Source organism: Mesitornis unicolor, unplaced genomic scaffold, assembly GCF_000695765.1.
Source record: "Mesitornis unicolor isolate BGI_N332 unplaced genomic scaffold, ASM69576v1 scaffold767, whole genome shotgun sequence".
Classification (NCBI taxonomy): domain Eukaryota; kingdom Metazoa; phylum Chordata; class Aves; order Mesitornithiformes; family Mesitornithidae; genus Mesitornis; species Mesitornis unicolor.
This window is the reverse complement of record NW_010195480.1, coordinates 97,067-123,906: the sequence shown is the minus strand read 5'-3', so window position 1 is coordinate 123,906 and position 26,840 is coordinate 97,067. Positions and strand designations below refer to the sequence as shown.

Sequence of the window (26,840 nt, the reverse complement as noted above, 5' to 3'; positions counted from 1 at the left end):
AGTACTAATGCTAGAGGAGGCCATCAAGCATCCTTTCCTCAAAGGAATGCACTTGGAGGGCTAAGCAATGGCATCCTTTTTGCCTATGTTATTCTGGTAATTTCACCTCTTTTAATTTAGTTGGAGACTTGTTTCGGTAAGGATTAAACCCAGACTTCTGAGTAAGACCTGGTGTCATCGTGGCTTTATCTGTAACCCCGCTCATAACCAAGATTTACCTTGGTAAAAGCCGACTCCTCAGCAGGATTGTGGACTCAGATCTTTGACAGTTGCTTGTTGTCTTCCTATGACCTTAGGGTATATTTTGGATTGGAACTTCGAGCGCTTGTGATGATTTCACATATTTCATTGGATAAATTAGCAAAATCTGTTTGACTTTGGTTCCACTTCTGTAAAACAGAACACTATTTTATATTGTATGTTTCAAGAGACAGATAACCTCCTTTCACCCTCTCACATTGCTTTTTTTAAAATGGTGTAGCACAGAGTGATTCTGATCCTGGCTAAGAGTCGCTGCCCGCTTGGATGAATGTTGGTCATAATTCAGCTCTACAAAAACTAAAGATTTTAATTGGAGTAAAATTTTATTTTCTATGAAAGATATTCTCTCTTTCATTCTTTTAAGCTGTTCCTGGCCATTGTAGACAGCTGGGACGTTGACACCAATTAGTGTTCTAAGGAAATTCTGAAAGTCTGTGTTGTTTTTTTCCTAATACATGACTTTAGCAATGATTTTGCTAGAATCTTTCAGACTGTGAGTAGGGTGATACTAGCTACTAATGTAATATTAGGAATTGCTAATCGAGCTGTGTTCTGCTTGTCTGTTAAGAGAGATTTGGAATATAATAAGGGAGGTGTCTCACCCCCTTATGGGACGGGAAACGGTTGAAGTTTGAGCTTTGGAGCAACTTTGCTCTCATGGGAGTGTTTGGTGCCCTGAACACACATTTGGGCATGGGATCTAAGCTGGTTATTTAAAGAGGATAATGTAACAGCTGGCTTATGTACATTTGTGTTGAATGACTTGGAGTGGAACTCTGCGATGCTGGACTTTCCCCAGCGAGCTTTGCCAATTCGCTGCACTGTATTTCCAGTGCTGGATCCTGTCAGCTTGGGCTTAGGTGCTGATGTCACTGTGTTTGGAGTCTCCTGTGTGAGGAGGGTCAGTTCTGAGAACTCTGATGATGATAGGATGGGGAAAGATTCATAAAAAGAATAAATCCAAAGGAGGGAGGGAGATCTCAGTAACAGTCAGTTGTTACTTAAGCATATTCCAAGATGTTGCGTGCAAATTCTTTATCTGGAAGAAGAAAATTTACATGCACTGTTTACAATTACGTGACTGCACTGTTTCTAGTTTGATTGATTATTTCCCCCCTTTACTTTTCAGTTAAAGATATAGAGAGAAGAAAAGAAACAAGTAAACCCAAGGTGAAGGATCCAGAAAAAACAAATGCGAGTAAACCAGCTCCAGAAGGTCAGATCATAACACATGTGACTTGTGTGATATTCTGAGAATAATCAGCTTTTTTATTTAGCTTGGCCATTGTATAGATTTTCTTTAGGTCAGTGCTTTAAATCTGGTTCCCAGGGTTACGTTAAAACAGAAGGGAAAAAACAGTGTTTTCAGGAATATTGGAGACTTGCTACAACAGAGGTATTGCTTTTATTTCTGTGTTCTGCTTTACCACTTTATACAGTAAGCACTAGATACCACCAAGAATAGCATAAAAACAGTCTTTGAATTTGAATTTAAAAAATCATATTGCCCTCACTTCCCCACGGGGTGCATTTTGAGTAGTGAAAGAATTGTGTGCGCGCACGTGTGTGTGTATATACATAATAATAATATTGTATCATCATGGCTGCAAGACAGACTTGCAATATTAATTCCCACCTAAGGTCAAATTGGTATTACTGTATAATTAAGCACATGAGAACTTGGTAACTCTGTCCTAATACAGGTCATAGTTATGAAAACATTTGAAATACTTTCAGGGGCAAAAAAGGAGTTCATTTTGTCCAATTGCAAGGAGCCAATCTTCTGGTGAAATGTGATATTGCTTGTCATATGAGAAGCTTGTCTAATATGGACAGTAAAATCTATTTCAGGCTTAATATATAACTCTATTTCCTGTTATTCTGAAATTCAAATAGCATCTTCTTTATGAAATAACCCCAACAGTAATTACTCCCTTCAGTGGTTATTTATGATGTACAGAACAAGCACAGATGAGAATAACTTGATATGACCTTAAATAGTCTCTCTGTGAATAAATTGGGCAGTTTCAAGGATCCCATTTTTCCTGTCCCTTTTAGCTCTGTCTCTTACTAAAGCAAGTATTGGAGACCTCACCCAAAGCTCCTTGAAGCCCATGTAAATTTTTCTCACTTCAGTGGGTTTTTTTCCTACCATACATATTTGTGACATGTTGTATTTATTAATGCTATACAAGTTTGTTTCCATACAGCATTTCTCAAGCCAAAGCGCCCTTGAATTCATCACATTGGGTGCATTGGGGAAAATGCTAACTGGTATTTTCAGCACTTAAAGAAGCAAGTTATACCTGCTGGTGCGTGATGGGGTAGCAGATAGGTGATCTTTCTTTTGTGTCGAGAGGAAGACAGAGTTGGAACAAATGAGAGAACTAAGGAAGGAAAATGTGATTTGTTTTCTTAATGAAGGACAAGTGATAAAAGTTGAAGGAGGGAAAACTGGGCCTCTAATAGGAAAATGTTGGTTAAATGCAGACAGAGAAAAGCGTCTGCCAGACTGTGGGAGAGGATTTATGCTTCTTCATGGAGTGGTGGGGGCAAAAATACAGTTGGACAGAGGAGATGAGATCTACAGTCTCTCCTTTTTTAGAATTCTTGTTTACTTGCAAACTCTTTAGCCTAATCACTTTCCTCCTCATCACGCAACTTTTTACTCATCTGAACCTCTTCAGTTGTATCAGGGCAGTTTGTATCAGAGCAAAATATACTTCCATCTAGAACTTGTGAAAAGCTACTGCCTTATGCTTACTGTAGCAGGTTTTACTAGAAAACAGGGGTATGTATTTGAAAAAAGGCAAAATCTACAAACTTCTTGATGAGCAAAACTGACCAAAAGCAAAAAATGCTCAGCTAGTATTTATGAATACTTGATTTTGTTTAGCCCTATTCCCAATCCAGCTATATTTTAATGTAAAGTAATAGACATTTTTCCTACTGTCTAGCTATTGCATATTTCTTCCCTTTGCACAGTATAATGATTATTCAAAGTGATGGAGATTCCAACTGAGTGACTTCAGTGGGAGTAGGGTGAGAGTCCAAGCAAAAACATTGTGCAGAAATAACAGCATCAGCAAAAAATGCATAGCTGGGATAGAAGTGAATTCAGAACTGATACACAAAGAATAATGGACTCAAACTTTCCTAGTTTAATATATAAAGATCGTTCCACCTCAAGTTGAAATAGGATCAAAAAAAATCGGGAAGAGTTGGTGAAAGTGATGGATTAATGAAATAAGTGCAAAATTTTATGGCAAAACCATGAAGAAGAACTTAATACTCTGCAGATGTTTGACAGGAAATTATTTAAATAAGACCAAATGAATTCAGGCCAGCAGTTAATTGGTTTCATAACAACTTAGTATATGGCTAAGTTTGATGGATTTAATAGCAACTCTGATACATTCTGTGTCTGTGGTAAAACCTTGATCAAGTTGGTAAAACCTTAGGAGTTAACAGTACAAAAGAAATCATTAGGTAATACAATATCTTATCTGAAAACAAGAGCAATCTTTGCTCACAAAACAAGCTGAAAACAACCATTGTCCAGACTGGTACTGTCAGTTGTTGTGGCTTCTGCTCTTGTCTTGATAGCAAAAGCCTATTTCACCATTTCTGCAAATATTAGTCAAATTTTGATGTAAGGTGGTGCCTTCTGTGAACATCTATCCCACTTCTTACAGAAAGATGTTTATATAAGAAGAACCTAGAGTGTCTTTGCAAGACTTAGAAAGGCAAAGTCATTCTCCTGCATATGGAGAATTGTTTGGCAAAATTCTCCAGTATGAATATTAAGACAGATTGGGCATTTAGTAGGCCAGATAATCTGAAATCAGTGTTTTGGTACAAAACTATTAGAGTGTGTTAATGCACTTGTCAAAGTACCTGGAAGAAGCATGTGAACTGTGTCAATAATGCAAGGTCCAGCTCATGCATTATGAGAACTCTTGTGATCTGATCTACATCTATCCTTCTGATTTTCCTGAAAGGCATGAGAGGCACATAATCACAGAAAATTATTGTTTATAAATACATAGCTAATATATTTTCTTCAGGTTCCCTTAATAAATACCAGAAATTTCACTTTCAATTTCAGTGGGACAGAGATTTCACCATAACCCTTCTATTCATAGAAACTGGCTCTTCACTAAGACATACAGGATGGATATCTGTATTAATGATTCCAGATGGTTTCAATGAGCCTCACTCATAGTTTCAGCTGTGGTTTGGAGGACTGATTCTGCAGTGCTGTGCACTGTTTGATTACCAACTGTCTGAGGCTCTAGGTAGTGCCGAGAGCTGTGGATGTCTTCTCCTAATGTCCCAAATCTACCTTTTTCTTCTGTCTCAAAATTAGCTTGTGTTTGGGTTTTACTCTGTCTTCACAGAACTCTGACAGTGGCTTGTGTGTTTTGCTGATAATTTTTCCAGCAGCTTCAGTAACCTAGATCAAAATTTTCCATCTGTTGCATCCGGCCCATTCAAGTAGTTTGAAAACATTTACTCATTTATTTCCTCCTTTAAGTACCATTCTCTTATCTCAAACGAGCCTCTGGTGTGTATCCAGTCATGTCATCATGCCAAATTAATTCAGGTTTTTATATCTACCACTTACCCATCAACTGTTCAGTTTGTTTGATTTCTAGAAACCTCTGCTTCTTCTGCATGACCACTTTCAAGGCTTGAAACTTATTTCTATATTTCTCAGAACTTGTCAGTTTTCAGCTCAGTGATTTATCGCTGCTGCACACCATTAAGAATGTCAGAAGCCTTTTCTCTTTCTCTCTGTTGAGATAAAGTTCACAGACTCAGCTTCTTTCAGCATGCAGTGATATTTGAGAGCTCGTACCCTGGCACTTCTCCAGCTCCCTGATGTATAAAGCTCCCTTCTGTACAGTGATAGGGGTTAATACATTCTGTACCTTCTCAGATGTTTTACGGTTTCTCAGTTTCTCTGCTATGAGGGATTCTCAAGGGAGGGGAGAATCACAGTATTTTGACTCTATCCTGTGGCAAATACGAGATTTTATCCTGAAGTGTTTTTAGTCACCCATTGAATTAAAATCAACAAAACACTGAGAACCAGTTTTATTTTCTTTCTTTTAGACTTTATTTTGGGGATCTTTGGTTGAGAGGTGTGGTAGGTTAGCCTCAGCCAGCAGCCAAACTCCAGCCTAAATGCTTGCTTACTCCCTTCACCAGAAAATGGGAAAAACAGGAATGAGAAAGCTCATGGGTTGGGATAAAGACAGGGAGACTACTTGCCAACTACAATAGTAGACAGACAGACTTGACTGGGGGAAAATTTACTTAATTTACTTAATTTATTACCAATTAAAATAATAAAAAAGTAATAATGTAGGTAATGGGAAACAAAGACAAACATTAAAGCACCACCTTTCCTCCCTGCCTTTAGAGGCTTGACTTGACCTCTCCCCTCCTCCCAGATTCCTCTCCTCCTACCTTGTTACCGCTGCAGGTTACACTCAGTCCAGGTCCCTCCAGAAGGGAAGCGAGCGGTGCTGAAGGGGTGTTGAGGAGTTATGATCAGGATGTAGAGGCTTCTCTCTGCCATTTCTTTCTTCTCACACCTTTCTTCTCTTCCTCTGTGGGTCCTCCATGGGCTGCAGAGAATATCTGCTCCACCATGGACCACCTCCTCCTCCGACCTTGGGGTTCCCTGTGCTGTTCCTCACTCTTTTTTTTTTCTCCTCCTCCTCTCTTTGCCTTTTTTCTATATGGTATCCCAGAGGTGCCACCAGCTGTGCACAGGCACAGGGCAGCCCCTGGCCTCTTCTCAAAAAGGCCACCCCAGCAGCCAAACCAGGGCAAAGGCACCCAATACAAGAGGCACTCTATTAACGGTCTCCTAGAGTAAAGCATTTACACAGCCTTAAACCTGCCCTGTTCAGAAATTCCAATATGCAAATCTCAAATCAGGATGGTTTAGGGCAGCACAGAGCATGTATGGACCAGATTTCTCTTCTGAATAAAATTTTTGCAGGATAAAACTTCTACAGACTGTAGACTATTAAAAAGATGAGACATAAGCTCCTGTAGAAGATTAAGTGATTTATGTATGATGCAATGTAACAGTTACTTTCTCATCGTAAAATGTCTGTGATATAATCATATCGTTAATGTGACTTGTTAGGGAGGTCAGAGATCTTCACTGCACAGCACAGAACATGCTGGTTAGTTCAGCCTTCCCAAAGGAAAATCAGATTTCATCCCTGGAGCAAGTCCATTAGGGGCAGATGTGGGTTTTTTTCTGATTTCTGTGAAAATGTAATGATGTGTGGCCTGGTTAAAAATCCCGAGAGAACTGCAGCTTTTTAAATCCCTTGGATGTTTCTTTCTGATGGAGTCGTCTTTACGACATACCAGGAACCAAACTGACAGAATATTACCCCAAGCTGCCTGGGCTGGTGTGGGCCCAGCTGGATGACCTGAGAAAATGGGTATCACCCCTCAGTTCCCTGCCCAAAAGGAGTATACAGGAAGAGGCTCTGGCATAAATCAACTGACAATATGAGCTAGATCTGAGTTTCTCATTGTGGAAGACTGAAAGAAGCTGGTAGAAGTTTAGAAAAGAAAATTTATAACTAATCTGTTGGGTTATGAGTATAGAAAGGGCAACTTGGGAATGGAAAAATTAGATACCAGGTGAGTGAAAAATAATGTAGAAATCATCGTGGACCTTAGAGATGAGAAAAAACCTGCAGAAGTTCTTTTTAATGAGCTGTGTAATACCATACCTTGTCTGCCACAAAGTGTAATGGAAAGGTCCAAATGCCAGGTTTTATTATCTGCATGAAGGTAATATAACATGAACTAATGGTAAAAACGTTGAATAGTGACTTCATGTGTCTTGATTGATATTCCTGTGTTTGTATATTAGTTTAAATATAAAAGTCTTTGGGGAAGAGGTAAAAATGATCCTTAAGGATAAACAAATGTTTCCTTTGAAAGAATTCAGTAGTATTAGTGAACTTTAGTGAATTTAATATTATTAGTGATATTATTATTATAAATACATATATATATACGCACATATACAAGTTTTATATTTTTATATATATATACACACACATACAAGTTATAAGTAGAATGGAGAATGGCTGCTCACTTAGAATTCCCTCTGACATGTGCTGGTCCCACTGTCATCTTCGTTTTCTTCACTACTCTGCGGCACAGAGAAGAGATTTTCGTTGTACTGTATTAAATTCCAAATTTTTAGCACTTTCAGGGTTCGGTATTGTAAAGTCTCCTAGAAAGAGACCTGAAGCCATCTGACACGTGACATTTATAGGAATAAGTATTCCTGCAGTTTCTTCCAGGTGAGCATGCTCTGCCAGTGCTCTGAATCGTGCAGAAACAGTATCTCTTTGGTGCTGGATGTTTTGTAGTTTTTCTTGTGAAAATAACTTTTAACTCCCTGGTCTATGACTGGAAAACAGGGGTTCTCAGCTGCCTGGAAAATCTGTGTAGACGTATCAAAAGTTCCTGTCTTGCAGTGAGGTATTTTTTTTTGGTCTTCCTAATATAGTTTACATTGTTAGTGATATTATTATTTACATTATTTCTACAATCTTTCAAAGTAAATGTTTCTGAAAGATCTTTTTCAGAATTCTTTTTTCTTCCAGTGCTATGTGCCCTGTCAGATAATGCCAAAGGCGTATTCTTCCTCAAAATGACACAGTATGCAGATCTGAGGTTTCTATTACAATAACTCTTGCAGTGAGGTCACCTCAGTGTTTGGATAATGATAGAAATGAGAGGTGCAGTAAACTTGAAAAATGCACTGATTTGCTTTCTTCTTCCAATTTGCTATCACCGTTGATGCAAATGGGCTTTGACATTCACTCTGTAGCTGTTGAATGGCACTATTTAAGCAGAGTAGGAATAAGTCTGCGGGGCGGTATATTAGGATACTATTCAGTAGAACAGACTAATTACCTAATTTATTAACTTGTCTGTTTAGTTAATGTCGGATGCTTCAGTAAGTATTACTAGACGGCGTGAAATGAGTGCTACGAGGTATTTGACTAAGCCACAGGAATGAATACCTTATGAACTTCCGCTCTGTTGGCCATGTTTCATAGTTTTACTCACTTTATCCTGGCTAATGTAACTGCAAATGTTGGTTTTAGTCATGATGTTTCTCTATTTTTTATTACTAACTGAACTCCTAGGCTATGGAACTCATTAACTGTGTCTTTACACAGCCTATTATTTGCCTTATTGTTTCCTTGAGCTTTCTGGGGGGCACTTCAGCTCTTGTGTTGTGAGCACACAGAAGAAAGAGAATTTCAGTATGTTGTGCTGGCATTTTTTCCAGTGCCATTCTGTTCTTTCTAAACAGTCCTTATCTTCTCAGGCCTTGCACATCAATCTGCTTCTGCAATCTGAGATAAAAGCAAAGTTTATTGGAGAGTACCTCCACTGGTGATATGAGTTCTTCTTTGTCTTATATTAGGGCACACTGAATCCTGTAGCCCAGCAGAAGCATCTAGGGTCGCCCCAGCTCCGTGCCTCCAGATCCAACCAGTAGCAAGGCTGAGCATGTAGTCCCAATACATCTGGGTTGATCAAGCACAGGGCTTACCAAAAGAGTACTAACCAGCCACCTGTGTAGATGGAACTGGTCCTTTTTATTCCTTTATCTTTCTATTTTCCCATGCTTGTTCCTCCCTAAACTACCTTAATCCCTCCCTTTCGTTGCCTTTGGTTCCTCCTCTAAACATATCATATGAAATCTTATACAATCCCCAGTACTCTTATGAACTGCATCCCTTAAGTCTCATTACCCCCTAAGCAGTAACCCCCACCAGTCTGAACCATGAGCAAAGCATGTTATGAAGTAAGTACAAGTTATAAAAATATGAGTACAAGTTATAAAAATGTGTTGCTGATCTTGGAAGATACCAGCAAGATGAGACCTCTGTAATTAAGGTTCAGTTTCTGAGGCTGTGCTGGACTTTTACAAGAGGCAGACACTGAACTACTTGGCCTGAGGCTGCATAGTAAGTAAAGCACAAGGTCACCAGGGAGGTATCTTGATAATTCTGTGATTAGTATTTGCTGATCAAGTGGTTTGTTTGTTTGTTTGTTTGTTTTTAAATTAAAGTTTCTGCTTAACATTTTTTTTATTTCCAATGCAGTACAATATAATATCGAAGGGTTGCTTGAACTAGATACAATCAATTTTGCTGCAAAACTAGTATCAGTGTAGCTATGTTGTTGAGTACAACCCTCTGCCTGGTGAATGTCCTAGCCTGCTCAGAACTAGCTAGCTCAAGGACTTCTACCTACGTCCTCCATTACAAAGTGTAGGCATAACCATGGCCATTAGTCTTTACTAATTCTTAGATGCTCTAGAATAGGAACAGATGCATTTCCCACTCTAGAGATGTGGTAAGTTTTTAGACATTGTGGAGTACTTCAGTATGGTAAGGGTTATTTTTGGACATGTGTAAATTAAAGCCTGCATCAAAAAGTATAGTGAAGTTTAGAACTATTGATTGCATTTGTCTAAATGGTAGGCTGCTGTCTACATTTCATTAAAAGATGTATATACATCATACAGAGACTTGAATAGTTCATCTTTGCAGTGTCTGTAGTGGGTATGGTGATGCATTCCATTGCCATGTATTGAAACAGGATGCATGTTTGCTGTCATTTAACTCCTCACAGCTGGTGACCCGTGCTCTGTAGGCTGTTTTGTTGCTTCAGGACTGGTTTGGGTTTTTTTCGATGTACTTTTGAGTTTTGTGCTTACCATCTTGACAAGAGTTTTAGTAGACTTTATCACAAAGTGCTTTTCGGCACTGAGTGGCGTGCAGTGGCATGCAGTCCTTTGACCTGATTGTGAATAGGTCTTGTGTGTGTGTGGTGTATACCTGCTTGTTTTAGCATTTGCTAATCAATTAATCAATTGCTAATCAATTTGCTAATCTATCATCCATGCTTCTTTAGGCAAGTGACCTCAGATCCTCATGCCTCCCTGGAGAAGACTGGGAATGCAGCACTCTGAGAACATTTTAGATCTCCATAAAGCTTTGGCAAGCATTTATAGTTATACTTCCCTTACCACACTCTTCTGACCACTCTGGAGCTACTTAGCCCAGGAATGATTTTACAGACCTGTTTTTGTTTCAGACTCAGTCAGTTTAAATTTGGGCTCACTTGGCTTTGTTCTCCCCAACCAGAGCATCCATGGTGCATCCTCTCTCCGCATTCACTAGTGAAAGCAGCACCTGACCGTCTGATCTTTGCCAGTAGGACTCTCACCTAAATGCCTGCAGCCAGTCTGGTGTGTCCGTGGTTTCACTGCTGCTCAGATCACCATCCTGATGTGGTGCTAAAAGATCTCTGTTCTGGATTCCAGCAGAGAGGGCCTGCCCAGCATTCCTATCTGCTGGACCCCACCTGTGCTGGGTTGGCAGAGCATGTTTGGGGTTTTTTTGACTGTGACCGTATTTTAACTTGTTCCATGTGAGTGATGGCTTTCCATTCTCTTTCTGTGTGACTCCTCACGGATATCTTCTTTCTCAATTTCAGATGATGCAAATATCTGTTTAGAATCAGGAGATGAAGTAATCCTATCAGAATATACCATTTATTTCTTTGACATATAAATTTAGGATACCCCATCCAAGCCACATTGGTTTCTGTGCTTCTCAGAAGGCAGAATTTGATGAAAGGCATCCATTAAGTTCCCAAGCTTTTCTATAAACCTTTGAGCCACCATGCAGAGTTTTATACATAAGGAGTTCCTTTTTAGTCACTGGAGGACTTCCAGGAGGACACTGTTGTGAGGAAACTCTTTGGTAAACTCCCCTTTACTGTCCGGAAAGTTTAGCTCATTGTGCTGTGGATGATCAATGCTTATTCCAGGAGTTCATCACATGAGTTTCTCCGGAGGACATAGCTACTAAGCCTTTGTATCCTTTGACTACTACTTGCAACGTGGATTTCCTTTTCTAATGGCAATACTTTTATGGACTTGGCCAGGGTGCTTCAGCAGACTCCTGCTTCCTGCCTCCCACGACTGGAAAACCTGATAGGAAGTATCAATACTGACACGGACAGAATTCTTAAAAACTTTTCCTTTGCCATCATTTTGGTAGTTACTTTGAAGAAAACCAAGCAAGCTACGTTTAGAGATAGCAGCACTTAAATCTACCATCTGTCCAAACTAAATAGCCATTAGTGTGTTAAAATAATAATCACAGAATGATTTGTGTTGGAAAGAACCTTAAAGATCATCTCAACCCCTCTGCCATGGGCAGGGACACCTCCCACCAGACCAGGTTGCTCAAAGCCCCATCCAACCTGGCCTTGAACACTTCCAGGGAGGGGGCATCCACAGCTTCCCTGAGCAACCTGTGCCAGTGTCTCACCACCCGCATAGTAAAGAATTTGTTCCTAATGTCTAATCTAAATCTACCCTCTTCCAGTTTGAAACCATTACTCCTTGTGCTATCACTACCGGCCCTTGTAAAAAGTCCCTCCCCAGCTTTCCTGTAGGCCCTTGTCAGGTACTGAAAGGCTGCTATAATGTCTCCCCAGAGCCTTCTCTTCTCCAGGCTGAGCAACCCCAACTCTCTCAGCCTGTCCTCATAGGAGAAGTACTCCAGCCCCTGATCATCTTTGTGGCCCTCCTCTGGACCCGCCCCAACAGCTCAATGTCCTTCTTATACTGGGGGCCCCAAAACTGGACACAGTACTCCAGGTGGGGTCTCACCAGAGCAGAGTTAAGAGGGGCAGAATCACCTCCCTCGCCCTGCTGGCCACACTGCTTTTGATGCAGCCCAGGATGTGGTTGGCCTTCTGGGCTGCAAGCGCACATTGCCAGCTTACACTGAGCTTTTCATTAACCAACACCCTCAAGACCTTCTCAGGGCTGCCTGTACAAAGGGATTCCACTTATCTTCTGACTCCTCCTTTCCACAGAAGGAGCTGCTTTTCTTCCATCTGTCAGTATGTTAACATCATATAAATGGTCCTGCTTGTGCATTACCTCTCATACAGTGTTCCAGGCCAGGCAGAAGCTGGAGATTGGACAGATTGACTTTCTGTAATCCACAGTTTCCCTCCCTGTCTCTCTTTAGGAACTCCCCTTGAATGCATCTGCTTAACTGAAAACTAGACAGAGTGTTGACATAGATATGTAGAGAACTTGTAGCTCAGGAATAAAAAAAAAGAGCTTTATAGCTTTTTTCCTACTCTCTCAGAGTAGAAAAAGAGACTTAGCCTATTTTGGACCTAAATGTAAACTTCAGGTTTTTTTCATAGAGTGATACAGCTCCTAATATCAGAACTACTCAGGTTCATAACTCTTGAGTTATGTTTGTCCTCATATCTCTGCATAGTAAATATATATAATGCTTGGCAAGTCTCAACCACTACCAACTAAAAACCTCCTGGCTGGGCTCTGTTTTTCTTTGGTAGCTTTCCCCAGGGCACTGACTTTTTTTGTGTGCAATCTACTCTTAGGTGAAATGGGAGACTGCTGTTCATCTTTTTGAAGGACTGGTTAATAGAAGCTCAGCTGAATGAGCTGTCTTTCATTCTCTTCAGGCAGCTTTTCATCTCTTTAAGTCATTGGCTCTTGAGCATCCGTCCCATCCACAGTGAGCTGGCAAGGCTGGATTCTGCTGGCAGCAAGAGGCTGTTGCCTTAAGTCAGATTCAGGATCCCTGTTGACATGTTTTAGTATTAGACTACTTTCGTTACTACCATGCTGAGACACTCCTTAACAGTTCTTCATCTGGCAACATAATTCTCATAATTTGAAGTCTGTAGGCTTGCTAATGACTGTGTACATTTTAGATAAATATCTCTATTTATTATAGGTGATGACTCTCTTCGAAGCTGAAGCTACATAGTAGCTTCCATAAAAACTCTGGGCAGTTTTTAAAATTTGTGCAGCAACCATAAAAGCTTTGAGGATGTGTTAGCAGGGAGATACATTAATAAACACTGAAGTGCAAGACCAAGACCCTCTTGTAAGAAAGCTATGATAATTGATGATTTGATGATGCATTCATCAGCAAACTTACCTGTCATGGATTTGCATTCCAGTTGTGTTGAATACCCTGATGAACAAGCTGCATTGCTTTGTGTTCTGGACACCAAATTGGGAGGCTAAGGTTTTGGTATCTCTTTTCAGGGATTGTGAAGGCCCTTGGCCTTGTCTTGAATGCAACCAGAGGGTGCTGAATATTTTGCTTTTCGTTTTGCTTTTCAACTGTCTGCTGTACAAGTTCCTTTTCAAGGCTGTTCCTTACACTTTGAGAGGAGTCTTGTTTCACAGCCTGTCTCCCTCATCTGATACAACCATTGTTGATCAACATCAAGCAGGAGCTTTTACTGAGGAGAGATGATTTCAGGGTTGTTTCCACCCAAGCTGCATAATCTGAGGGTCTTTGTGTTCTTTCTGGACCTGTTGATGCAGGACTCTGTTTTGGGGCTGTCTCATTGCCAGCACCACTTGCCTGGTGCCCTCTGTGCTGAGTAAGCCTTGGTGTCACAACTGAGCTGTGCTCCTTGATTAAACAGCTGCTAGTTAGTACCTGAAGCAGAACTTACCTGGCTGAGTGGTCCATGTTTTCCACCTCAGATGTTCTCATCCACCTGGTTACCTGTAGTGATGGTACTACTCTGCCTGCATGTGATGAGGGAGTCCTGTTTCCTTATCTGACTGCTAGGTTTCATGTGTGTGTCTTGGCTCATGAAGTGTTCGTTTGGCTCATGATTCCCCAGCAAGTGGAGCCCTGGTAATCTTGTGCTTTGCTCTCCTGGCATCCTCGAAGGAGCTTCTCTGGAACACCAGCTCGATGCTGGAGCATAGCTTCCTTGTATGCAGGAAAATTAGCAGAATTAGGGCTGTGTAGTGGTGCAGACAGCTGTTTCAGAAGTAAATGTTAGTCTCAGCAGGGTTTTTGCTTGGGTTTGGTTTGTTTATGTGGTTAAAAAAATGTGGTGAAGTTTCTGATCTTTTGCACTGATCTTCCTAGTGAGTATGAAGGAAAAGTGTAAGTTATAACCACCGGGATGGTAGCTCCTTCAAAAAGACTAAATTGGCTGTGGCCTCTGAAATACCACTTGTATCTCATCTCCTCTCTCCTTACCCCATATCTCATCTCTCCTCTCCTTACCCTCAAGACTTTTCAAACCCAGCATCCAAATTTAGCTCAATAACTATGGGGCAGGGAGGTGGTGTCAAACTGTGGCAGATATTTTTACCTTAAGAGCTTTGTATTAGTGTTTTAATGTTTGGTTTGTTGGTTCTGGGTTTTGTTTTGTTGTTTTTTTTTTTTCTTCTAAGAAAAAGCAGTCTGCTTCAACTCATTTTTAATTAGTCCTGTGTTAATGACTTTCGTAGATACGCAGCTTGTTTCCTCAGGCACTCTCTCATCTGTTACTCTACCTGTTGTATTAAAGCTGTAACTCAGTCACAAACTCAGCAAACTCAGGCACAGACCAGCTCTTTATCATGGTTTAGAGGGGTTTATACATGCAGCTGAATTAATGTTGAGGATTTCTGTGTGCCAATTTTGTCTGCAGCCCCTTTTGATTAACTGCCTTCTAGATAACCAGAGAAAACTGTCTCAGGGATTTCATACTTCACTAAAGCAAAGGGAAAAGTAACTTTTTCAAGTCCTGGTGTATTTTTTACGTAGGAATAGTGGATAAATGTGACCATATTAATAAAAACATATATAGTTCTCTGCCTTGAAAAGTCATTTAGACTTTGAGGCAGCTGTTTCATTTAAAACACTCATGCACTCAAATGCAGAACTGAGAGCAGAAAAGAAGTAGAGAATTATCACTGTAATCTGCAGAAATGTTTCTTGGGTTTCATGTACTTTACAGGAGAGTTGTGGACCCTCTTTGGTGTAAATCATTGTGGCTAAATGGACACAGTATCTTGCCATACTGATCTTTAGTTTCAGGAAAGGTTTCAGCTGTGTGCTTTACTCTCTGTTGATATGTTGCCTGTTGGAAGATAAAATGAATGATTTGAACTCTCAGTTTAAATGCAGAGGGGATTTTAAATGTATTTTTTCTACCGAGGTACACAGACCAAGAGACTTTAGTGCTGCTAATTGGGAAGCTGCTTCAGACATCAGGTGCTTTTGTACTATCAATCAGCAATGGCCTGCCAGAAAACATCAGCATTTTCTTTCATAGTTACCTTTTGTATTTATTCTGTCTCTCAAGTAAATTAAAAAGTTAAGATGCAGAAAGAAAGTTCTAAAAGCTTTTCTAAGCTAGTGATTTGTTACTGCAGAAGTATAACTATCATTGAGTGTGAATGGAAGGGTGAAGAGAAAATGGCTGTGTGCTTCTCTCACACTTGAACTAGAACATTATCACTAGTATATGTAGACAATATGTTTTAACAGCTACTACTTTAATTAGTGTTGTGGCTTTAAATTTAAAAAGTATGCTTTAAATACTGACATTTTGAAAGAAGAAAAATACTGTTAAGCAGGTATTGAACTGCAGGATTCACAGTCAAAAGTGACATGATTAGACACAAGAGATTCTGGGTCCTTTCATATTCCAACTCCCTCAGATAACAAATTTATAGGCCTGCCAGTTGGAACAGAACAAGGTGCATGGGAAAGGGCTGGCTGCTTTATTTTATTTTGGTTTTTTTTCTAGGGAGCAGAGACAAACTTCTAACCTTGTTGGGCTGCTCTTTCAACCTAATGATGTTCCAGCATTTGAGTCCTTCAAATTTAAGCTGTGGTTGGATCTAGTTCAAAGAAAAGCAGTTATGCTGTATGCATTTGTCTGGTCCGTGGCCTGACATATGGGATGTGTTAAACTGAGGTTTAAGTGCAATGATATCACCAGCACAGTGCAATAATATCAATGTCAGAAGCGTGGACTAGTGAGTGATTTTGGAGCTGAACACTGCCTCATGTCCCTGTAGTTTTTGAACCCTTTATTAAAAGAAGCAACGTTTTGCTGATGCAGATTTGTATTGCCCTTGTCCCCAGTGATGCTTCTGCTGAGCTGTGATGCTTTCAGTCACTGTGGGGGACTGCCTTTCCTCTGTCACTTATGCCTTCTTAAGGTATTTTTCACTTCCTTCTGTCATCAAGCTTCTTTAGTGCTTTTTTACCCTATGAAGAGTCTTCCATTTGTACTGTATTATCACTGACCTCTACCTGAACTTTCTTCCTCTTCTTCTTCATATATTATTGGACTTTTTCACTGTGACAGTAAGAAAGGAAACGACATATTGCAGACTCAGAAAGAATTATAGTCTTAACTTCTTCTAGCAGAAGTGTGTTTTGGGACTTTTGAAAATGAGACCAGAGTTTCAGACCAAGAGGAGGCAAAATATCAAATGTGTTTCTGCAAAGTGTATCATAACTGCATGCAAATTGAACTGGTTCTTCTAAGGCATTGAGTCCTCCTGTGTGGCAGTGCGTGTATTTGCTGTTGCCATCATTAGCTTTACTCTCAGCTAAACTTTGACGTGGGTCTTGATAGCGCTGTAGCACTCGCACATTGGAATTGCAAGCAAATGTATCACCTTTAATGTCTGTGGGCTTGAGGGATCAAAGGCAGGAAGCTTCATTTGGTAGATGCAAAATTCCTTGAACGCTGGTTATACTTTGCAAGATTTCCACGAAGCAAAGAAATCAAAATTCTTTGTTGGCAATAGTGAAGCAGGTTTTGTGCAAATATCTTGTTCTAAGACATTGCTGATAGCCTTTAGTTGTACGCTGGTGTCTTTGCAGGTGAAATTGTGAGCCTATGCCTTGATTCATGAAATGCAGAAATGAGCAGACCAAGCCCCTTCCTCCTCAGGTAGCTTTCTGGCAGAGTGGCAAGTTATTTTTGCCAGATAATGCTAGGAAGATTGTTAATTTGTTGCAGAAAATCAGTCAACTTTTTACTTTCTCCCATCAAACTCCTCCACCCATTGTAGGTGGATGCACTGAAGGCAGTTACTCCTGTAAAATACATAAGCTGTTTTTCTGACTTTAGGATGTTTGTGATTCTGTCTCTTTCTCTAACCTAAAAATTGCAGACTCTGTCATATTTAGGGTAATATATAACATTAGGAAACATTATGCAAAATTAGGTAACTGGTCTCCTCTGTACTGTCCTGCTCTTGAAACTGGTGAGTATTGTATAATTCAGAGGAAAGTGATACCTTCTCTCTCACTACTGTTTTCTTAATAACTGAGTAAAAGGGAAATATGCACAACCTGGTCATGGTATTGAAACTTGTAGTGGACTAAAATGTGGTTTTTTTAAGCTTTTTTAAAATATGGAAATATATGCTCCTTTAAGAAATGTTTTTGTGAAAATTGCCTATTAAAGTTACATTTAGACAGCTGAAATGTTCAAAATTATCCTGAGATCCTATAGGAATTAATGACCATATATGGTTGTATGAAGAGATTATTGAAAAAGACATTTGCTAGAACTGGTAATGGAAACTGGCTGATCTCTGTGGGGTGCATAACTGAATTGCTACACACTGTGTCTTTTAGAATAACTTTATATACTGGGATGATATGGTGTTTGTATTCCTATCAGGTTTGAAAGATTTCTCTACAGCATGTTAGTCTGTTTAATATCTCACTGTTGTTTATTCCGTTTTAGGGAACTTTCTACAATACTATTAAGTACAACAAGGAGAAAGCATAAGCAAATAGTGGGTGTGCAGAAGTAACAAAACCTAAGTGTTTTATGCAGAAAAGATTCAACAAGTATCTCCTATCTACGAAGAACGAATCCAATTTTCACATTCTGTGACATTGCAGTACAATCTTGGATCAAACCACACATACTATTTTAACAAAAAATAATTGAATGATACTATTTGCACTGATCTGATGATGTGGAAATAAAATATTGAAAGGAATGCTGTTATTGTTTTCTTTGTTCTTTGAATTTTCCTTCACTGAATGGATTTACGAAATAAAAGCTTTTATTCACAAAGCCATCACTACAAGATTAAAGAAACCCTACAGGCAAAACTTGTTGATATGAAATGAGTAAGACCTAGAATACTAACTGGGTTTCATAGTAACCATAAGATTTTAGAAGTAGAGAAGGGAAATAGAGCCACATAAATCCTGTTATTCTCATTGGGCTATGTGATTAAACTGCTGGGATCACACTGAGAAGGCACATCTGTGCTACAGTACAGCTGCTTGGATGTGAGTCAGGGGTCCATTTCTATCATTTTGACTGGTGTTGAGTAGTGCTTTACTTTGCCAATATTTCTTCTGAAGCTTGAGGAGTTAATCATGGCCAGTGTGAGAATGGCACAATTGAGATGCATGGTCATGGAAGACAAATATTGCAAGTAATGCAGGCTGATTAACAGGAAGTTTATTTGGCAAAGATATTTAAAACATGAATTTTGCCATGACCAGTAAGTTCCTATTAAATCACAAGACAGATTCCAGTCCCACTGAAATCAAAGGAAGTTTTCCTGTTGACTTCAGTGATACAAAGATTTGGACCTCCTTTGGATTTATCTTCCAATTTAAGATCATTTTTCTGATGCTTACTAAATGTTCCCCAGTGTTTATACATTAAAATGTGTTGCCAATTCAAATAGCGTTGTCTTGTACTGTAAAAACTAAAAATATTTGTTTTGGCATCTTTGTAAGTGGAATTTTTGTCATGTGCTTAGAACTTACTCTACTCTGTTAGCTGCACGTAGGAAATGTTCCCTGCTCCTCTAAAAACATTTTTAGTACACGTTTAAGACATTAACTGTAACTTTATGAATTGAGTTTCTTGCTTAGTAGATTTTCACTACAGTACAAATCTAACTCTTCATTATTACCAATTGTTTGAAGTCCTTCTGCACATCAGATTGTTTTTGCCTGTGATCATGTTGTCTTTAATGAAAGGATTGTCATTAATAATGTGCTGTTAAAGTTTTAAGTTACTAACTATGTGGTTTATTCCCTCTCTGTATCAGGAGAGCCGCCTGTGAGCTTATGCAAACACCTTTTTGATTATTTCTCACTGGATTTCTTCTTTTATTTGCTGAACATCTCTGCTCAAGATCATTTTATTTCTAAAAATGTGCTTGGTGACTCCTATTAGTACCTTAGCTGTTTATATCCTTTGTCAACTAATTTTTGTAGTAGATCATGGAAAAAATTGATTGTAAAAGTGGGGCTGCGGCTTCACTAATCTGCAGGTTTTTTACTGTGTTCAGGGACATGATTTTCATGGTTTGTGATGCGCCATACCTTTTCCACTAACATACTTTGTTTTGACTTTCCTACCTCTATCCATATTCTGTAGTCAATCTGGTGGGGAGTTTGCTACTTCTATGCTTCAAGCATAAGCTCTGTTTTGGTATACCTGTAGTATCACTCATTCATTTTCCCTCCCTACAATATGAATCCACTATCTCAGCAGCCTTACTGTTACAGTCGTGCAGCCACTGCTGTGGGATGTGGCAATTCTGTCTGAGGTTATGGAAACCTCTTCCTTTCTCTTCTCTTCCTGTCATTTTCTCAAACTGAATGTAGCACTTTTGTTTAGGCTTCTGGATTTCTGAAGAATCTGTATCCCTAGAAACCTTGTTGGCTTATCTTGCAATTTGTGTCTAATCCCTACTCCCATTTCCTCTAATTTCTCCATTGGTTTGCTAAACCTTAGAGACTATTAATATGCATCTCTGCTGATTCTCTTAAGGTCTTTTCTGTTGCTTTTTTAATGCTCTTTTATTTTTGTGTACTTTTCCATATATCTGTAAGACTAAATCATCATGTGGTGCTAGTTCTCATAGAGATTGTGAATTTGAATCTGAGGTCTTTGTGTTTTAACTGCTGTCTTGAATGCCTCCTACCTAGGTTTAATCCAGCATATTCAATTGACCTTCAGTTTTACTCTTTTCTAACTTTGGAAGTCTGCAATGACAGCTAAAGAAGTTTTTGTACGGAGTTGTTGAGATGTATAGAAACACCTGCTTTTCTATGTTGACTAGAAAAGGGGTCTTGATAACTGTTTTAAGTGTCTGCATCTCTAGGTAGCTTTCTCTGCATTGTCTACACCTAAGGTTGAGTGTCATGAACTGCACACTGTGTGGGTATATTCCTGATAATGAAAATGAACTGCTGATTTGATTGTGTTATGTGACAGTTAATTTTTTCTTTCCGAAGTATTGTGTTTTTAGAAGCAACATTGCTTTTTTATGGGTCTCCCAACAGTGATTTTGAACAGCTTAATGGAAGAACTGAAGGTCAAACTGTTCTGTTACTGAATTTAGAACAAATATGTTTAGTGATTTTGCTTATTTCTCACTTTGCCCATGGAAAAAACCTTTAAGTCTTAAGTATAGTGGGAGGAGGAAGGTATACATTTACTGAGATACAATTTAGTTGTTGAGCTAACAGTATTTTTTCATTTTAATGATTGACAGGAAGCCTGTTTACCTGTAAAACTCCAGCAATTGCAGATATTGTGATACTGGTAGATGGTTCTTGGAGTATTGGCAGATTCAATTTCAGACTTGTTCGACTGTTCTTGGAAAATCTGGTTTCTGCTTTCAATGTGGGATCTGAGAAAACAAGAGTAGGTAAGATGTCGTATTTTTTCTTAATATTTTTGTAGCAATATAAAAAATGTATTATTTCAGGATAGTTAACATCTTGATGCTACTTCTTTGTGCAAGACTCATCCTCACCTGGAACTCACACTTCTGTCATAAGAGTAATGCTTCTGGAATGTTTTTAGTATTAATTCCTCACAGTTTACTGCGATACTCGGCTAAAGTAAACTCTAATGCAATGTCCGTGGAATAGAAAAACCGATGGAAACAGTCCCACCGACTTAAGTCAGCTTTAGAGTAAACCCTTGCACTTTTATTTTCAGAGGAAGAATGTGCCAAAAGATGGCTTTTCTCATGGTTTAAACTGGCTTAAAATGTTGTATTTCTGTTCTGCTACTTATATTTATTCTGTTCAAAAACATACAAAATCTAATTATTTTTCAAAAAAACAATTTTTAAAAATCTTACTAAACTGAAAAAGCCGTGTACTCCTTCTCATTTACTTTCCTTAGCACTAGAAAGAAAGTCTTTGAAAATAAATTTAGGAGTTGCTGCTAAGAACAACTTAATACTGGTTTTTTTTTTTTACATCAAGCAATGCAGTTTTTCTAGTATGGTAGCAAAGCTGCTTTTGGTAAGCTTGCTGTAGTAAACTGTTGGTAACCAAGTACGTAAAGTGTAGATAGTTATAAAAAATGCTTTATTGTCTAATGGTTTACTCTAATTTCTGGTTCTTTAGGTCTTGCACAGTATAGTGGCGATCCCCGAATTGAGTGGCATTTGAATGCCTATGGCACAAAAGATGCTGTTTTGGATGCAGTCCGTAATCTACCATATAAGGGAGGGAATACATTAACAGGTACAGTGTATGTTTTGGCTTTTGCCTTTTATTCAAAAAATGTATTCTGCTGCACAAACTAAGATGTGTTAATGTTTATTTTGAAGGGTGAGAAGGATAGGGTTTTTGCAGCTTGCTAACGGCTTCATGCAGTGTCAATTAAGTACTTTCGGAAGTGCTTGTCTCGTCTTTCTGGTCAGGACAGGGTCTCAGAGTGTCCATGAACTCTGTGCTGAAAGTAAAATCTTTTACCTGCTAGGAAGAAAATGCAAAATCCATTCATAATGTTCATGCATGGATTTATTCTGGAGAAGGAAAGAATGTTGTTTTAATATCTGACTACTGACAACTGTAACTTTTCAAATGATCACCTAGGGCTTTTAGATTTCCATTGACCTTTTAGTACTTAGAGCACTGAAGCCCCAGAAGACACTCAGTGATGGATAAATGGGAGATGCCTGTCAACCTTGGAATAATACAGTCTCTGAATACAACTCCAGTATCATCAAAGCAACAGTTAGGAATATTGGCTGTCTTGGCAGGAGAATGATATGTCCAAAGGCCCAGACATGGCTTTAAGTAAATTCCTGCCTTCCTTTTATTTTTTTGGCAGGGAGGGAAGGGGAGAAAAATGTGAAAGATTCTCCTGCTGTTCTGCAACAGCCTTTATTTTGGTAGAGGGAGTGATTGCAGTGGGACAAAGGACAGAAGGACTCTAGTATGATTCTAGGAATGAGATTACTGTGAGGTAGCATGTAGTAAATTACCATGGTTATTTTATATGGATGTTAGAAAAAGATGAGTTAGGAACCTTTGTTGTGGGAACCTTTCAGATGGGATCTCATTGTGAAGTGTAAATTTGTCCTGAGGAGTTGTTCTTCTTCCTTCCCTTTAAATAATTAGCAGTTATTAAAATCAGGTTCTCCATAAGCTTTATTTAAGCTTTTCTTCAGCTTGTAAATTGGAAAGAACAAACAAGCAAACAAACAAATTAAAGTAAGACTGTATGTAGCATGGAGATTTACTAAGCTATCCAGAGCATGTGCTTTCATATAAGCAATGTAGGTAGAAAGAGAGAGGACTTCCTATTCCAGCTTTGTGGAGTAAGAAAAAAAAAAGGTGATTCGTTCACAGGAAGGCCTATTTCATATAATCAGAATGGTTAGAGTTGGAAGGGACCTTTCCATAGCTGGTTTAAAATAAATTGATTGACCAAAAGGCTGCTAAAGATGAATGCCACCTTCTCTGTAGTTTAGATTGCTTGTTGGAATTCAATCTTTCAGTAAATAACTCATCTTTTACACTTATTAAAAGACAATAAACATCAATTGATTTTGCTAATATCACTGTGTTTGTTTTTCCACTCTATTTAAAATACCGAGAAATCATTTGAAATCTTTTAAAATGTTTTCCTTTATTTTAGGTCTTGCCTTAACTTACATTTTGGAAAACAGCTTTAAGCCTGAAGCAGGCGCAAGACCTGGAGTATCTAAAATCGGTATTCTGATCACTGATGGGAAGTCTCAAGATGATGTTATCCCTCCTGCTAAAAACCTACGAGATGCTGGCATTGAGCTGTTTGCTATTGGTGTGTATTCTGCCATATCCATGTATTGTGTCCCATTATACTCTGCTGTATTTGTATCTGTTCCCCTCTATGTTAAGGAAGTGTTCTTTTCTATCTGTATCCCATAAGCATCATCAGTAATTTAAGTCTTCTTTAATATGTTCTCCAATTCCTTGCTACTATAACTGCAATTTTGCAGTATACATGGACGCTGAAAAAATGCCAGTTATGCTGGCAGAAATTAACGTCTTGAAAGAATATGCATGCAAGTTTGTTTTTCTTGTTCCAAATATTTTCTTTATTTTTATTTCCAATGAAAGGTGTAAAGAATGCAGATATAAATGAACTCAAAGAGATTGCCTCTGAACCTGACAGCACACATGTCTACAACGTTGCTGACTTTAACTTCATGCATACAATCGTGGAAGGTCTTACCAGAACGGTGTGCTCTCGAGTAGAGGAACAAGAAAAGGAAATCAAAGGTGAATAAGAAACAAGGTCTAATGGAACTTAACGTGAACTTATTGCTACAAATCCTGTTCCAAATACCTGCAGTTCTAAGCTGGCTTATGGCACTTGACTCGTCCTGTATGTTCTTTTGCTCGCGAGAAAGTACATTGTCAGGGAAGTTATCTTATTAGGTATATTTTTTTCTTGCTTTGGTACCTTTTATCTTTTGCTCTGTGTCTTTGATAGTGTAAATATTAGGGTACAAAAATATACATTCATTCTACTGTAACTGTTACTGAGTGATGGGTAAGGAAAAATTTTTTGTAATACACTGGTTTGGGGATTAATTACTTTAACAGCTGCACATGGAATTGTAACGTTTGTGCTGTGCTTTCCATCTCCTAACTTACTGCTTTTATTGTCTCATAAGTTTTTCAGATTTTCAACTATTAAGATTGCTTTGTCCTTCTTGATCATGGATTTTTTTCCTCTTTCTTATTTAATACACAAAAAATATATTTCAGAGCATAAGAAAAGATGGTGGTGAAGAATTCTTATAAAAAAGACTTTGATTACAGTTTTTTTGGGTTTTTTTTCTCTACAAAAGAAATAGCTATGAAAAAACGTTGCAGTTTGCCAGAGAAAGAGTCCTACCTGATGAAATTATTTGTGAAAGGCTTCAGTTGATTTTGTTTGTTTTACTTGGTTTGTGACTGTAATATCACAGAAGTGCTGAGTGATTTTTCAATAAGCTTGTAATGTATATCAGTAAGGAAGGCTGTCTTTCACACATTGCACTACCTATGCAATGAAAAGGTGTGTATTAGTAAGGCTTCATTCCATTTTTTTCCTCTTTTATTCACCTGGAAACAGGAAGATATACAGAATATTAGCTGTGTCTTGTGGAGGGAGTAAGCAGTCAATTGGGAAATTGAGAGGGAGAGGATGGAAAAACGATAGAGAGATGAGGCATCTTTGTGGGAAGGAATGATTGCCAGAGAAGATGACCATTCACTACATCTCCTCAGTCTGCTGACAGGCGGTGTATCAGTTTCCAACCTGCAGAGGAGCGCAGGAGATCACAGCTGTATATGTACTTCAGTGGTTCTCATGACTGGGAGGAAAGCAACGTGAAAAAAACCCAAACCAACCCAAAACCCAGAAAGAAAGGGCTTGAAAGAATGATGTGAGAAAGGCCAGGAAGGCTTAGTTTTGTACTTTTTTATATAAATGTTTATGTAAGACTAGGGAGGCTTAGTCCCAGTGAAAACTCTTACTAATAAAATTCTTATTATTACTTCTTTGTTTCCATTGAAAATTACCTGAATAAGTGTGCAGAAGCCAATCATTTGATTTTTCTGGTGAGGAGCAATCTTTGGAGCTTCAGAAAATACAACAACTGGAATAATTATTTTGCAGAGGGGAATTAAAAAATTATGTTGTCTCTAACCTAGGAACAATCGCTGCTTCACTTGGGGCTCCTTCGGATTTGGTCACATCTGAGGTAACAGCTAGAGGATTCCGGGTTAGCTGGACCCATGCACCGGGCAAAGTGGAAAAATACAGGGTTGTGTACTATCCCACTCGTGGAGGTCAACCGGAAGAGGTAATAGAAGGAAAAACTTCCCAGAAATTTTTAATAAAACAGCAAGAACTAACCAGGCAGAAAATCCATGGTCTTAAACCTACTCTGAAATTCCCTGTGTGGGCTCTGAAGCCCAGTACCGAAAGGAGATTTGGTGACATTGAATGGTGATAAAGGTTAGGTAGTAGCCAGGCTGCTTTTTCTGTCGTGTAATTTAAAGTAAATGTGCTGTAACAGTGAGTATTTCTGGGAGGTGGGTTGAAGTGCCTGCATTTTCCCTTACACATGCTGTTACTTAAACCAGTTCTATAGACCTCCCCCGCACCATTCTGCTTACAGGAACAGAAGAGGTAGGAGCTGATGGTAAGCTGAATTTTTAGTTTTAAGAAAAAACAATTCAGAAAAGGAAGACGATACAGGTATATATTTTAGGATGTCTACAACTGGTGATTGAAAATTTGGAAATAGCTGTTTATCTGAATAGGACTTGGGTGTTTTGGAGACGGCAAAAAATGCAGTAGAAAGAGCTTTTGGCTTCCGCTGACAACTTACAAAATTGAATGGAAAGGCAGAAGAGCAAAAGGGTTTAACTAAGGATACATTTTGTATTATTTCTCTTTGTACTAGAAACTCATTTAGCATGGATATGTACTGATGTCAATTTGAAGTATTGTGTGTGTGTTTATATGGATTACTAAAGGAATATTTATGATGATGTAGTAATTATATTACAAAGTGCCCAATACACACTTTTAAACTGTATTCCATACACTTACATTTGTCTAAGAGTTCCTTCTTTCTGAATGGTTACTTACATCAGCTAAACATTTTGGTTATGTATATGATTGCTGTTCTTTTTTCAGACGTGTTACTGTACATAAAGGTAGCAAAAGCAAATTTGATTTATGAATTGAACTTTAGTAAATAGATTCTTAGATGCCAGTGTAAAATTTCCCTGAAGGAGGGATTGACTGATTTGATTTTAATATAGTTTGTTTTATGCGTATTTAGTTGAATTTTCTTCTAAACAGGTTGTGGTAGATGGAAGCTCATCAACGGCAGTTCTGAAAAATCTGATGTCTTTAACTGAGTACCAGATAGCTGTGTTTGCTATATACTCAAATGCTGCCAGTGAGGGCCTCCGTGGAACTGAAACTACACGTAAGTATCCTTATCGTGTTCATTACTGATTTGACTGCATTTAATCACACTATGTAAGCATTAGTCTTTGTGAAAAATTGAGAAGGGAATCTTTTTCAATTTAGCTTCTTTTAATGTATTTGCTTTAAATTAATTTTTGGTTGAATTAATTTTGGGCTAAATTCCTAAGTTCAAATGCTCTCTGGATATTTAAACACTGAGGGAGGTTTTATCTCTGGGCTGAACTTTAAAGTAGTTTGTATTCAATCCTAAATTAGAACATTGGATATGGAGCCAAGCTTTATAAATAAGGTTTGTGGCTGAAGATGATCTCATGAGTGGCAGATTAGGTGGGACCAGGAATACCTGATTCCCACCAATGCCAAAGATTTCAAGGTAGCTTCTGTAAGTTCCTTTCTCAATG

General features: G+C 38.6%; 1 protein-coding gene across 1 annotated transcript in view; it reads left to right on the top strand.

Annotated features, from left to right (window-relative positions):
- The window catches only part of COL14A1 (collagen, type XIV, alpha 1), a 114,330-nt gene that overhangs the window by 8,643 nt on the left and 78,847 nt on the right, over positions 1–26,840 (top strand). The window contains exons 4-10 of the mRNA XM_010188114.1: positions 1,391–1,477; positions 20,708–20,863; positions 21,576–21,695; positions 23,098–23,262; positions 23,562–23,723; positions 25,146–25,297; positions 26,308–26,437. Of these exons, the coding sequence (XP_010186416.1) occupies positions 1,391–1,477; positions 20,708–20,863; positions 21,576–21,695; positions 23,098–23,262; positions 23,562–23,723; positions 25,146–25,297; positions 26,308–26,437 (972 nt within the window). The remainder of the gene's footprint in view (positions 1–1,390; positions 1,478–20,707; positions 20,864–21,575; positions 21,696–23,097; positions 23,263–23,561; positions 23,724–25,145; positions 25,298–26,307; positions 26,438–26,840) is intronic.